The sequence below is a fragment of the Monodelphis domestica genome, chromosome 3 (genome assembly GCF_027887165.1).
Source record: "Monodelphis domestica isolate mMonDom1 chromosome 3, mMonDom1.pri, whole genome shotgun sequence".
Taxonomy (NCBI): domain Eukaryota; kingdom Metazoa; phylum Chordata; class Mammalia; order Didelphimorphia; family Didelphidae; genus Monodelphis; species Monodelphis domestica.
Genome location: NC_077229.1, coordinates 61,506,990 through 61,521,830, shown reverse-complemented (window position 1 = coordinate 61,521,830; position 14,841 = coordinate 61,506,990). Strand labels below are relative to the sequence as shown.

General features: G+C 45.1%; 1 protein-coding gene across 4 annotated transcripts in view; it reads left to right on the top strand.

Moving 5' to 3' along the window:
* INSR (insulin receptor) overlaps nucleotides 1-14,355 on the top strand; it is a 162,326-nt gene extending 147,971 nt beyond the window's left edge. For all 4 annotated transcript variants that reach the window (XM_007489570.3, XM_007489569.3, XM_007489568.3 and 1 more), the window contains 7 exons: nucleotides 597-664; nucleotides 1,958-2,187; nucleotides 2,645-2,755; nucleotides 2,853-3,012; nucleotides 4,583-4,712; nucleotides 4,877-5,011; nucleotides 7,695-14,355. In XM_007489570.3, coding sequence (XP_007489632.1) covers nucleotides 597-664; nucleotides 1,958-2,187; nucleotides 2,645-2,755; nucleotides 2,853-3,012; nucleotides 4,583-4,712; nucleotides 4,877-5,011; nucleotides 7,695-8,049 — 1,189 coding nt within the window. In that variant the 3' untranslated portion in view covers nucleotides 8,050-14,355. The remainder of the gene's footprint in view (nucleotides 1-596; nucleotides 665-1,957; nucleotides 2,188-2,644; nucleotides 2,756-2,852; nucleotides 3,013-4,582; nucleotides 4,713-4,876; nucleotides 5,012-7,694) is intronic.
* Nucleotides 14,356-14,841: the final 486 nt, after the last annotated feature.

The window sequence follows — 14,841 nt, the reverse complement described above, 5'->3', positions numbered from 1 at the left end:
AAAATGAATCTGTCTTTAAGGAACCTAGAAATCCCAGAATTCCATAGAAAAATATGCAACCTTCAGGATTCTGTAGTGGGGCAAATGCCAGGCTCTTATTAAGAATCCAGTGGTCTGGCAGCATGGCTACTGCTATTCTGAAATGTTACAGAAATATGAAGGTCCTGGGTTTAAGACAAGCCTCTGCAATCTTAGAGAATGGAAGAGATCCAATGGTACTTAGGAAGCCAGGCTCTCATTAAGAATCCAGTAAATCTGTAGCATTCCCTGAAGAACTGAGTGATTTATAGGATCCCAGAACCCTGTCCCTTTCTAAAGAATTGAGTTATCCACAGGGTTCCTTGAAAACTAGCATTCTACATGGCTCTATAAGTAAACTATTCACATGAATGAATTCACAAGGGTCCTTCATCAAAATCTAACCAAATACAGGGTTCTACCAAGAATCTTATGACCCATAGAATTTCAAAAGGAATCTCAGAAGCCCCAGGGTTTACATAAGGAATACAGTGACCGTCAGGATTTCAGCAAAGAACCTAGCAATCTCCAGAGTAGAATCGAAAACCACTTGGACTTTTCCTTTCCTCTTATTGCAGGCAAACGGAAGGACCGACGGGCCCCCTGTTTGCTTCTTCCAATCCAGAATACCTCAGTGCCAGTGATGGTGAGCACCTCGACCCGTAGGGACACTTGCCAAATTTTGATTCCTCTCCTCTTGCAGCTGAGTCATGTGTGTGTGTGTGTGTGTGTGTGTGTGTGTGTGTGTGTGTGTGTGTGTGCAATCCATATGTTTCCTATTTGTTTAAGGAATGATTGGAAGATGAGAGGAGGTGATAGAGTTGGCCACTTTTTTCAGCCCATCATTCCTTAGGCCTGGGGTTCTGAGTCCTTGCCACCGATTTGGACTCCAGAGATCCAACCCTCTTTGTGTCCAAGAACACACATGAGAAGCCTAGAGGCTACATCAGTCCTGCCCTTAGAAGTCATTGAATCATGAATTTAGAATGGGAATAGAAAATGTTTGTTGTAAGTGATGCTGTATCCAATGAGCAAAATCCAAAAAGCATCAACTTGAAGTCGATGGGACTCCATCATATCTCCATCTTGCTGTTTCTGTAAAGTACCTGTGCTCTCTACCTTCTACCCCTACCAGCTCATTCCTGGTCAGGAGCAGGAGCAGGGAGCAAGAGACAAGGGTCCATATACTTAGACTTCACCCTCCCCAAAGATGCAGGACAAATCCCACTGCTGACTGAGTAGATGCCATTTTGAGAGGAAGCCTTGAGGCGATTGTCCCAGGAATGCCTCAGTTCCACTCCTGCCTTGGCCTCCCGTAGCTGTGTGAATGTGGACAAATCCCCTAGGCTTTCTGGACCTCAGTAACCTCACCTATAAAACAAGGGTGTTGGGCTCAGTGGCCTCTGAGGTCCCTTCTATCTTTAAATCTGTGATTTATAACCAGCAGCCAAAATGGCCCAGACCCTGTGGGGAGTGAAGACCCTCTTGATCTCTTTTTTAAAGTGAGGCAGGAAAGAAGATATTTTAATCCATTTCCTCTACACATACCATAGCAGGGTCTACCCCAGGGCACTATTTCTAACTTAAAAATAGCAGAAAGAACCCTAGACTAAAAGGCCCAGCGTTTCCCCCCACTGCCCATAGGATTACATCCTTCTAAACGTGATTCCTCCATAAAATGTAGGCATTGGCATGAATGGCCTCAAAGGGCAATTCTGTCTCTGAGTCTGATTTTGACCTGAGTTCTGCTCTTAACCCTAACTAGCTTATGAGACCTTGGGCAAGTCTCCCCTCTGAGCTTTGGTTTGTTTTTCTACAAAATGGTCACAACCTTGAAGGGCTGTGTTGAGATTCTGGGGTGAGAGGGACTGCAAAGCACTCTGCAAAGGGGGTAGTGGATATCTCACAAACCCCAGGGGTCTTTTGTGGGTTGTTGCAGTTTATGTACCAGACGAGTGGGAAGTAGCTCGAGAGAAAATCAGCCTCCTCCGTGAACTTGGCCAAGGCTCTTTTGGCATGGTCTATGAGGGCAACGCCAAGGACATCGTCAAGGGGGAGGCTGAGACCCGTGTGGCCGTGAAGACGGTGAATGAGTCTGCCAGCCTCCGGGAGCGTATTGAATTCTTGAATGAGGCTTCTGTCATGAAGGGCTTCAGCTGCCATCATGTGGTAAGTGATGTCTGTGTGTGTTCGCCAGTGGTGGCTTTAAGACACGCATCAAGAGTACTTCCAATCCAGGGTCATATATGGGGGAAGAATCACTCAGTAGGCACCATGGGCCCTCCTCCTCTGCTGTGAAGGTTAATGGCAAGACAAGTGAAGACAAGCAGATCCAGCCTCTGCCTCTAGGGAGCTCCAGGGCTAGAGGGAGACAAAGGAACAGCAGTTTGGGCCCTGCTCTCAGGGAGCTCCCATCTATGACCATCATAGATACCCCATCATAGATCTGAATTCTCAGGAAATGGAGTTGGTGTAGAGCTAATACATCTCTCCCTTTTAAGAGCCCTTCTGGGTTTTGTGACTCTTCTCTCTCCCTTGGAAGTTCTTATCTCCACTCCTACCCTACGCCATCCCCAACCCCTGCCCAGTGACACTTACCTAAGCCAAACCTGCCTTCACCCCACAGGTCCGCCTCCTGGGAGTGGTCTCCAAAGGGCAGCCCACCTTGGTGGTCATGGAACTGATGGTGCATGGGGACCTGAAGAGTTATCTCCGTTCCCTGCGGCCAGAGGCAGAGGTCAGTTGGTCCAAAGGAGAGCCTGGGAAACAAAACTCTTTTTTTGGACCTTTTCTGCTGAGTTTTTATGCCACTCACTCCCCTATTCTCCCTTTAGAACAACCCTGGTCGCCCTCCTCCCACCCTCCGGGAGATCATACAGATGGCTGTGGAGATTGCAGATGGCATGGCCTACTTGAATGCCAAGAAATTTGTTCACAGAGACCTTGCTGCCCGGAATTGTATGGTTGCTGAAGACTTTACTGTAAAGATAGGAGGTAGGTTATTGGGATTCAGGAGAAAGAAACTCATCTGAGGCTAGATTTGAGTCAGAACTGCATTTGCTTGGCTCCTTCTGATTCAGTAGAAAATCATTTAGAACCCACTATGTTCAGTGTTGAGAGAGAGTAAAATTTTAGATAATATATAGTCCAGTTCTGCTCCTTTTCCCCAGTGTGACCCAGGACAAATCAATTAACCTCTCTAGGTATCAGCTTCTGTATCTACAAAATGAGAAAGGATTATGTGAATTTTTTTTTCTTTTTAAAACTCTTACCTTCTGTCTTGGAATCAATACTACAAGTTCCAAGGGCATAAGAGCAGTAATAGGAAATTGGGGTTAAATGACTTGCCCAGGGTCACACAGCTAGTAAGTGACTGAGACTAGATTTGAACCCAGGACCTCCCATCTCTAGACCTGACTCTTTATCCATCGAGCCACCTAGTTGCCCTGACTAAATGACTTCTAAGGTTCCTTGCAGGCAGACAAGTAGAAATCATTTATTAAGCTCTATATGCTGGGCAGCATGCTAAGCTCTAGGGATATAAATACAAAAGAAAAGAAAGGCAGCCTCTGTTCTCAAGGAACTTCCATTCTCAAGGGGAAGCCCACACACAAAAGGAAGCTACAAAGCAAGAGGCCCCACACAGGGGCATGAAGTCTGAAGTAGATCAGAAGGCAACTGAAATAGAATGGCAAAATCCAGGGAGTCAGATACACGGTCAGGATGGGAATGATGCTTTAAGTCTATGAACCTACAAATATATGGTTTCTAAAGTCATTTCCAGGTAGCAAATGTTTAACAACCAACTCCTTATGGGGGGAGGGGGAACTCTACTAACCTTATACATGGCACACTTTAAAGTTTAATCCGCATCACTTCAGTCTAGCCAGTGGACAGAACAATGCCTCATAAAGCTCCCAGGCTCATAGGGTGATTTGAGACACCAGCCCAGTTAACCATAGTAGAGATGATGCCAGCATTAGGGGCTAAGCAGTAGTCAGGGTCCGAGGAGAAGCTGGGGAGGGGAGTTATTGACCAGGCGATCAGAACCAGGCTTCCTGGAAGAGACAACATGAACTGGAGAGGAAATCAAGAGAGAAAGAAAAAATTCCAGGAAGAGTGGAAGAGCACAAGGAAGAGCAAGGAGGCAGGAGAGTTCATGGCATGTTTTGGGAACAAAGAGCTTTCCAATATCCTCCATGGAGAACATGAGAGAAGAGTCATAGGAGATAAATGAGGCTAAAAAGCTTAGTGTGGGATTGGATTGTGGAAAGCATTGAAGGCCAGGCAGAAAAATTTGAACTTTATTGAGAAGGCAATGAAGAGCCACTGAAAAGTTTTCCAGCAGTGGAATAGCATGATCAGATAATAAAAATGCCCAAATCTGTGTCTAGGCTTAATTCATGGATCCCCACATTAGGCACTTTTAGGGTTTTTATGTAGAAGTTGTGGTTAGGAGAGGAGAGATTGATGATAGACTAGGAGTTGGGGAAATTGGATGGGGGGGGGAGTGAGTTGCTCTGTGGGAGCTCTCTCTAATAGCTTCTTAACTGTTTGTTGCCAGACTTTGGGATGACCAGAGACATCTATGAGACAGATTATTATCGCAAAGGGGGCAAGGGTTTGCTGCCAGTGAGGTGGATGGCTCCAGAATCTTTAAAGGATGGGGTCTTTACTACCTATTCAGATGTGTGGTAAGTGAAGAGGGTATGGTGCCCATGCTAAGGGCCTCTCAGGACCTTGTGGACTTCAGGAAGGAGTTGGGAAGAGGTGGGGTTCAGAGCTTTGGGGAGGTCCACTGGAAGGCTGAGTTCCTGGCCCTTCCCTCTGACCATTGCCTTCATACTCTTACTCACAGGTCCTTTGGCGTAGTCCTATGGGAGATCAGCAGCCTGGCTGAGCAGCCTTACCAAGGCCTGTCCAATGAGCAGGTCCTGAAATTTGTGATGGATGGAGGGTACCTGGACCAACCTGATAACTGTCCAGAGAGAGTGTAAGTGTTTGGAGAAGATGGAAATTGAAATGGGACCCAGCAAAAGAAATTGCTTTATGAATAATGTTAACCTTTCTCATTTTGGCAATAAAAATTTCCTTTCTGTATTTTTTAAAAGTACTTTTCTGAGAGCAAATTTGGGAGGTAGGTATTCACAAGAATAAGAAATAGCCAACATTTCTTTTTTATTTAACTTTTATTATTATGCAAAACACACTTCCCTATTGGTCATAAGAGCAAAGTCATACAGAACCAAAACTCCCAAATAAAACTGAAAATACGTGGATATGCAAGATAGTATGCTTTGATCTGCATCTATCTGACTCCACAGTTCTTTCTCTGGAGGTGGCTAGCATAAGTCTTTCAGGATTGTCTCAGATCATTGCATTGCTGAAAGTAGCCAAGTTTTCATAGCTGATCATCATACAGTTATTGCTGTTACTGTGTATAATGATCTGGTTCTGCTTATTTCACTCTGCATCAGTTCATGCAGATCTTACAGCTTTTTCTGAAATCACCTGTTCATCATTTCTTATAGCACAATAGTATTCCATCACCAACATGTACCACAATTTGTTCAGCCATTCCCCAGTTGATAGGCCCCCCCTTGATTTCTAATTCTTTATGACTACAAAAAGAGCTATAGCCAACATTTCTACATGTATGTACTGTTTTACATACATTATCTCATTTGACTCACATAATACCCTGAGAATTGTTGAGTCATTTTTCAGTTGTGTCTGACTCTTTGTGGCCCCTTTTGGGGCTTTCTTGGCAAAGATACCAGAGTGTTTTGCCATTTCATTTTCCAACTTATTTTACACATGAGGAAACGAAGGGTAACAGAGGTTAAGTGACTTGCCTAGGTAGTAAAGTACCTGAGATTGGATTTGAACTATAACTGAGAGTTAGGTAATGCAAATACATTTTTAATAAACTTATTTTTTACTGGTGTTTATTATCTCTCCCTCTCATTAGATGTGTGACTCTGGACAAATAACTTAACGTCTGTTTGCCTTAGTTTCCTCATCTATAAAATGAGGATAATAGCTGCAGTTACCTCAAAGGCTTGTTGTGAGGATCAAATGACATAATACTTGTGAAGCTCTTTGTACAGTACTTGGTCCATATTAGGTGCTATATAAATGCTTTTGCTCTCCCTCCCTTTTCCTCTCCATCCTTAATTGAAAAAAAAGTTAAACATCAGAGTAGATACATATAGCCCAGTGAAACAAATTTCTACATTGGCTGTGTCCAAATATATGGATCACCACATATCATTCTGTCCTTTGAGTCCGTCACCTCTGGCGGGAGGTGGATGGCTTGATTGTATCCAGCCTTCTGGACACATGGTACATCATCACCAGATCCATGTCCTTAAGACTCTCAACACTGATTTTCTCTACCATGTTGTTGTCACTATGTAAATTGTTCTAATCGTTCAGCTCCCTTTGCTCTAACATAAGCATGATTATTCCTATTTTACAGATGTAGAAACTTGAGACTCAAAGAATTTGGTGACTTGCCCAGGATCATACAGCTGGGTGGTGGGTCATTCGTTATCCCCCTTTGGCACAAAAGGCTAAGAAAGAATGAGAGACTAAGGAGGAACGCTTTAGAGTTAAAAAGGAACCTAGCTGACCTCTCATTTTATAGAGGATGAAAAAGAAAGCCTAGACTGAGCAATCGATTTGACAGGCTATCTTAGGGGCAGAATTCAAACCCAAGTCCGTGGTTTCCAGACCCAGCATTCTTTTCACAAGATGACATACCTTCTGGTTTGTCCATGGACATGTGGCTATGAGCAGCAAAGCTGGGAATTCACATTGAGCTTTCCCTGCTACCATGATTCTTGCCTTGTCTGGGCCTCATTTTCTTCCTTTGTAAAATGAGAGAACTAACTTGGATTATCCATGTCCTAAGGGTTTTCCTATCCCCGACATTTTCTGTTCTTAGAGCCCTCTAAACCCTGACATTATATGTTCTAAGAGCCCTCCTAGGTCTGGAATTCTGTTCTCTCCCTGTGTTGATATTTTGTGTTCTAAAGGTCCTTTCAGCTCTGACATCCTCTGTTCTATGAAAGCTGTCTCCCAGCTCTCATATTCTGTGTTTCAGGGTCTCTCTAGTTATGGCTTCCTGTCATTTTGGGATTCTACTTGATACCCTGAAAAAAAAAACAGAATAACAGCCATTATTTCTATTGTTTCCAAGTGTGCCAATGGCAAACTACTTTAGACTTAAGTGCTCTCTCCTGCCCTGGATCTGACTGTAGAGTCTTGCCCTTGGGTTATCTCTTCACACATTCTGGAGCCCAGTCATCCCCATGAAAGCCTGTCAGTAGCAGGAGGGAACCTCCTTGGGGGCAATATGCCCTGAGTTCTTTAGAAGTCTCTGGAGTCTCAGTCTGTGAATACCCAGAAGGGGGGGGGGTATAGGAGGAGAGGTTCGAAGCTTGATAGAACCACCAAGGCCATTTTGTGCAACACCCTCCCACCCTTCATGTTCCTAATGTGGCAGCTAAGTCCAGTAGAAGTAAAATAATTTGCCCAGGGTCACAGTGTTATTAAAGGGACCAAGGCAAAAACTCAAACTCAGCATCTCTGACTCCTGCTGCACCATGATGCTCTTGGGAAGGTAACTCAGTCTGAAAGGACACACACTCTCTCTCTCTCTCCTTTTCCAGGAACAGCCTAATGCAAATGTGCTGGCAGTATAACCCCAAGATGCGCCCTACCTTCATTGAGATCATCGAGATGCTGAAAGACGACCTCCACCCCAGCTTCCGGGAGGTCTCCTTTTTTTACAGTGAAGAAAACAAGCCTCCTGAGAGCGAGGAGTTTGAGATGGACTTCGAAAACATGGAAAGCATCCCCCTGGACCCTTCTTCTTACTCCCAGAGAGACGAGGTCCTGGGGAGGGACAATGGGCCATCTCTGGGCCTTAAGGGAAACTATGAGGAACGGATACCTTATACCCACATGAATGGGGGCAAGAAGAATGGACGTATCCTCTCTTTGCCAAGGTCGAACCCTTCCTAACATTTCCTTTTGGGGACAAGTGTTTAAGCCTCTCCCTGGGGCTTTGATGTATGTTCTCACCGGATGGACGGCGTCCCCTTCCCCTCCGGAAATCTCAGGATTCCTCTGATTGCTGCCACCGTGTGACTGACACATAACTCAGACCCTAACTCTCTCCTCACCCCTCACCCCTTTCTCATTTCTGTCGGTCCTGTTGGTCTGATGACTTGGATGCCGAGTTTAGTTTCTGTCGTTGGCCACCACCTCGGTGTTGCCTGGCTATCTGTGGACCTCACTGTGAAACCCGTGTCCTGGGGGAAAGCCTCCTGGGGCTGCTGGCCTTCTGGTCACCACAGCTTCCAAATGGGAAGCTCCTGAGCTCAGAAAGAAGCTCAGCTGGCTGTGTTTGCAAGCACAGGACATTTTGCCAGGGTCCAGGGTTCTCCAAGCAAAGCCCTTGTTTGTGGAGAAAAAAACTTTTAAAATTGGGGGCGGAGGAAACTACCAACCTACCAAACCACAAACAAACCCATACACAAATCCTTTTCCAGCAGAATTCCAGGCTTTTCAGGATACTCCCCAGAAAATGTTTCTTTTAAGACTGAAGGATATTTTTTAAGGAAAAAAAGAACACAAATCAGTCATATTAGTTCCTCAGATTGACCAATAGCTGCTGCTCTCACACTTTTTCATGGGTCTGAAACCCTTGAGTGTGTGCGCCTGTGTGTGTGTGTGGGCACTCATGTGTCTATGTTGTGTCTGTATCGCGAGTGTGTGTCCCCCTCAGTGTACACACATCAATGGGAGACTCTTGTATCATTCTCATGGGAGCGTTGGACTTCTTAGAGGCAGGCACATGCCTCTTTCTCCTCGTCTAGTTTGCTGAGGTGACAGCAAACTCACGACACCCAACCGTTGGTTTTTGTCATGAGGACCCCCTCCCCCCAGTCCTCTCTCACGTGCTCATTTATGTTTGGTGATTGCGTCTTCTGGGAGCCAGGATCTCTGGAAAAATGGGGGAAGAGAAAATGGGGTTCAGCTAGAAGCTGGGGATCCTTTCAAGACCAAACAAAGCCAGGGAAGTAAAGTCAATTGGATGGAGGTCTCTAGCTCTCTTCTCCCCTGCTCCCATGGCATCCCAGACTACACCTTTGTTGGTTTTAACATATTTAATTTTTTTTTTAAGTTTTAACATTAACTTCATATAAGTTATTGACTGTTTTTGATTCTTAGGTTTGGGCTTTTTTGGTCTGTGTTCTGCGGGTATGGCTTCTTTGGTCTGAAAGCAACCCATTGATCTGAGAATAAACTGATTATAGCTGATCACTAGCTGAGGAGCCAAGAGACACAAGTTAAGTTTGTACTTGACAAGGCTTTAGAAATGATTTATTTTGTTTGTGTGCAAGTGTGTGTGTGTGTGTGTGTGTGTGTGTGTGTGTGTGTGTGTATGTGCGTGCATGTGCTTGCGTGCCCAGAGCTCTGAGATGAGGCTCAGTGGGGGGCAGGTGTGATGGACAGATATCATCCTCTGACTCTTCTCTTACCCTTCCTCTGCTTTTTCTCCCAATTCTGCCTCCCTTTCATCTTATCGTCACCCCCACCTAAACTACCCCAGCTTTCTGTCTCTTCTCTTTTCACCTCTTATCTTCTGTCGCTCTTCCTCATTCTTTTCTTTTCCTCATTTTCTTCACATCTCTCTCTGTTCTTCCTGCTTCTAGATGCATCTCATCTTCTTCCTCTTCTCTATTTCCTCCTCCTTCCTCTCCTCTCTCAGATGTTCCCTTCCTCCCCACCAGTCCAACTTCCTCTCTCTCATATATGTTTTCTGTAAATACTAGAAGAAAAGTATTTTAATGCAGGAGAGCCCCACTCCCCAAATTCTTAGAAAAAAAGCAGCCAGGACACGTTATCCAGTGTCTGAAGAGAGCACATTTGACAGTAGATCTCAATCATGACAGACCGTCCTCTCCTCTGGTCTCACCTCTGTGTCTTCTCCTTGATGCAGGTGGGTGGGTAAGCAGCAGTTCCCAAGGCTGTGCCAGACGGTGACTTGGTCCCTTGGCACAGCCTTTGGCCAGGGCAGTGCTATCTCAATCTGGGGCTTGGATACCGCTCAGCTCTGGCAGAGGTACAGACTGACTCCTAGATGGAGGGTGAGCTGTGAAATATAGACCGTAATGTCTATTTATAACCCATAGCTGTTTCTCATGAAGTCAGTGGGGCAGCTTGGGTGGAACAAAGTCATTAGTCCAGTTTCTCAGAAGGCTCATCACCCCCGAGGTTGTGGAGGTGCCTGCTCTCCTTTCCCTTTTGTTTGCCCACTTGTTCTCAGGTGTTCCGTAGCCTTGTTGCTCCAGGCTTCCGGGTGCTGCTTCTTCCTTCCCAACATTGTGATTATGAACAGGATTAAGAAGTAAAAGCGATCCTCCTTCCAGCCTCATGAGTTCTTGGTCAGAGATAGAGGTAAAAAAAAAAAAAAATATATATATATATATATATATATGGGCCAAAGCCTATGGCTAAGACACGGGGGATTTCCCCTTGCACAGATAGGATAGAAATGATAGCCCTTAAAAAGATTTTCAAGGGTCTGATTGGACAAACGGTGCAAAAAGAAGAGGGTGAACCCTCAAAAGTCACCATGAGGAGATCTAGGTATGGCTTTGTGTTTTCCCTAGTAGCCTGTAGGTAGTGAGCACCTAACACTACATTATCAGGAAAGAAGAGAGATGTATTCTCGCATTTTTTCTAATTCAGAAAGGTTTTCTTATTAGGAAAATAAAATTTATTTATTTTAATATAATATAAATCACTGTAAAATTTGTTTTCTTAAGAAATCAAAAAGCGTGTCAATTTTTTATTGATGAAAAATTTGCAGGAGGATGCAGTACAATGATTTTGTTCCTCTTCTGTCACAGTCTACCTCAGTCTTGTAAGGATGTCTTCAGTGATGGATAACTTTGGACTGGAAGTAGCTTTGTCTGGGCCCAGTCTGAACCAGAATGATTGATTCAGTGGATGATGATGCTGGGGACCCTGGGGGTGGGGTAGGGTCAGTGTGTGCAGGCTCAGATAGAAGGGTCTAGTCCCTTCTTATGTGATCTAGTGAGTGGAATAGGGATCCCCATGTGTGTCATTCCCCACCCCCTCTTCTAGCCTTTCCCCCAACCCCATGATTTGATAAAATACCATTTCAAAATTGGGCATCATTTTTGACCTTGCCGTCTGGTTCGGCTCTACTCCAGGCTGTTTCTCCCAGGGAGACTCAGTAGGAGGTTGCCATCTGTAATAAAGCATCCCATGTCTCTCCTGGTTCCCGCCCTCAAGAATGGATCCAATTCTTCCGCCAGAACTTTGTGGTCTCAGTGACCTGTTGGAGCCTTGTGAGTACAAATCTGTTGTTTGGTTTGATCATTTCGGGGAAAGTCTTCATGGGGAGCAGAATTACCCAGGTCTTGAGCTATTGCCAATGTTAAAAAACCATGTGCACCTTCCCCATCTGGGCCCCTGGGTGCACTTGGTGCTGGACCTCTACTCAAATGTACAACATAGATTTTTTTCCATTTTATTCTTTGGATGGAAAAATGCAATTAAAAAGTGTAATTTTTACAATGCAGCATATAGTCATAGAAACAAAGAGGAAACTGGCACTATCTGGATTGGCTGTTGATTGGCCTTCAGCTGACCTCTGCTGGCCCTTCTTAATTCACAAAGAGCAGATGATCATTGGAGCAGAGTGACCACCTTCTGGGTTCAGCATACAAGGGCCAGAAAGTTCAATCGAGCCTATACTCCACAGGCATTATTCAGTGCCAAAATCAATAGCAGCTTTGATTTCTTCTTCTTCTTCTCTAGTATACTGTGCACAAGAGAATTGCTTCAATCTTCCCCCTCTCTTGGAGTTGTGCACGCATGGATATATGGACTAGGCTTGTTTTAATGCAGATCTGGGAGGAGAAACTTATTAATGGAGTAAAAAAGTAGGCAGATGGCTTGCTGAAAGCCAATGTTTGCATCTTGCCAGAGTGAACTTTGGAGCCTTGGGCAGTTGGGTGACAGAGCTGAGTTGGGGAGCTTTGGGTGATGCTGAGACTAAATCTCCCAGTTGTGACTGAGACAACCACAAAGTTGGCATATGGGGTGTGGGTGTGGGGAAGAGTCCTCCAACTTAGCTTTGGCTTTCCCCTGGCTGCAAGCAGGGAGGATCCTAGAAAGAAATCCTTTCATCTTTAACAAGACGGAATATATTCTCCTGGTTGCTTGGATCTGAGGGTTCGAACAGGAATGGGGTCAGGATCTAAGAGCTGTATTTTGAGGAAGTCATAAGCATGGATGCTCCTCTGATGGGTTAGTGGGGTAGAAGGGGGGGAGAAGAATTGGGAGGGGGAAGGTAGTGCCGGATCTCTGTGCTGTGGCTGGTTTTTTTTTTTTTGCCGTTAATTCTTGGTGCCTAACTGAGAGAAAGTGTGACAGCTGGTAGACTTCAGCTTTGAATGATTGCGCACCTCAATTTTTCTCTGGCCTCAACATCCCATTAGATTCTCCCTCAGCAAACTTGGCTGTATTGAGCCAAACTTGCTGGGCAAGATTTTGTCCACAATGGTGTTGGAAAACAGTAGATTTAATGGGGGTTATGGGCTCTGATAGCCAGCTGGCTCATTTCATTTCTGGGAAAAAAAGGGCTAAAGTTAACGTTTCCCCTCCGGATGGGTGAAAGGAAACCTTGAACGAGCCCTGAGACCAGCAGACTGTGGGGACTCCGTCATCCTTCCTGAATGAGTTTTGTGCCATCAGTATGCTTGGATGAGGTTTTGATGACCCCTTCCTAGTTTCTCAGGGGCTACGGTGAGCAGGAAAGGGAAGATTTCCATCTTTCTGCTCGCTCGTGGCTCTAGCCTCAGTCGCCAAACGAAACCTCGGCCACGTACTTATTTCCAGATGCTTTGAAATCAAAGCGTTAGACCAGCTGGAGAAAGATGTGGGATGCCTTTGGGGATGAGAAGATTAATTACAACTTTCTATAGACTTCAACCAGAACTGGCTTTGTTCTCCTCTAGCCTTGCTTGGACATGAGGCAGGAATGGTGACTCTGGCTCTGAGAGCTTTGTTGTTTTACCACCATCTAATTGCATTTGTATCATTAAGACTCCTCAGCAAGGCCCCAGGAAAAAAGGCCTTTTCTAGAATGACTTCAAGGTAAAAATCAGTTTCTGTCTCTTGAGTTGCTCAATAGCCGACATTTAGCTTTGTCCTGAATTCCCCTTTGTACCAGCAGGAGGGGAGTCAGCCCTGGCTGCAGAGGGAGGCCCCTTGGCCAGAATTACTGGGAAGGAAGAGGAAGAGGGTGTCCTCTGCTCTTCCGGTCACCCCCAGGCTAGCTCTTAAGTCTGCCTTACTCAGGCTTTAATTCATTCATTTTTTAAAAAGTCAAATACATCAACAATGAACACAACAGAGCGGAAACTGAGAATGGGGATTCCGTGCTGCCTGTAAAACAGACTCATTTTGGCTTAAGCAGGATAGTCAGCTGTCCCATCTAGTTAGGGGGTACCATGGGAGCCAGTTACTGTGCCTCCTTGCATTGGCAGGTGGATCGCACGGGCCACACCCCCATCATGGCCCTCATTCCCACATGTGGTCATGCCATGGCCGTTGCAGGCTGCCTAGCATCTGTCTGCTTCCTGAAGGTCTCAGACCATATTTCTCCCTTTCTGGGAGTCTCCCAGGCTATAAAGGTCTGTATTATATAGGCTGAGAATGTTGGGGTTTTGTGTGGGAAATACTTCCCAATGGTCCCATCCATCCTTCCCCCAAATTACCTCAGGGTCTCTGAGATCAGGGAGAAGAAGGAAGGGGAGATGGTGGTATGGCTCCAGAGTTAGAGCAACGGTTTGTATATAGGGGGAGAGCGTGCAGTTCAAAGGCTGAATCTGGAAGGAGTATTGAGTGGAGTTTGGCTTGGGCCCATAAGAGATGGGCCAGGCTCCCAGTTGCCTTGGGGGTCCCTGAGAGGAGCCTATTCCTCAGGTCCCAGAATGATGCCAGTTCCTCTTGCAGATGCCTCCAGCTTGACAATTATGTGTAAAAGGAACAAATGTGCCATGGTTTAAAAAAATAAAAATGAAAAAACTTTTAAAAAAACTCAGAAAAATAAAACAAAATAACAAAAAAAGCTTGATTACTTTTTTCAATGTTTTCATACAAAGAGCCAAGCAGTGACATGTACAGAGATGCCTTTGAATATTCAAAAAAAAAATCTTGCTGTGTGTAAACCATTGAACAATTAACTGTTTATATTAAAATTCTGAATAAATTATCGGAGAATCACTTTGGTCGTGCTGACTCTGCTGTGTGGTGTTGGGATCTCCAGGTCTGCTTCTTTGGGTGCCAATGGCCCTCGTATGCCGCTCTGAGATGTACTTTTGCCAAGGACCAGGAAACAAGCCCTTTGGCCTTCCTCTGAGATTGGAGAGCAGAAACTGATGGTGGTGGGCAAACTCCTAATTATGGGAGCTGCCCAGCGGAGTGAGCACTCCATCCCTCGAGATGTTCTAGTGGAAGTGAGACAAGTGGGCCATTAGGCAAACTTCCTAATGAGAGGGGCTTCCCAGAATGGAATTGGCTAACTGGAGAGATAGCATTCACCTTGTCACTTAAAGTATTCAAGTGAAGCAGAAGAAAAAACAACTGCCTGATCACATGGGTCAATGGGGATATTGGGGATGTAGACTAAACAGTCACCCTAGTGTAATGATCAATAATATGGAAATAGGTCTTGATCAATGACACATGTACAACCCAGTGGTATTGAGC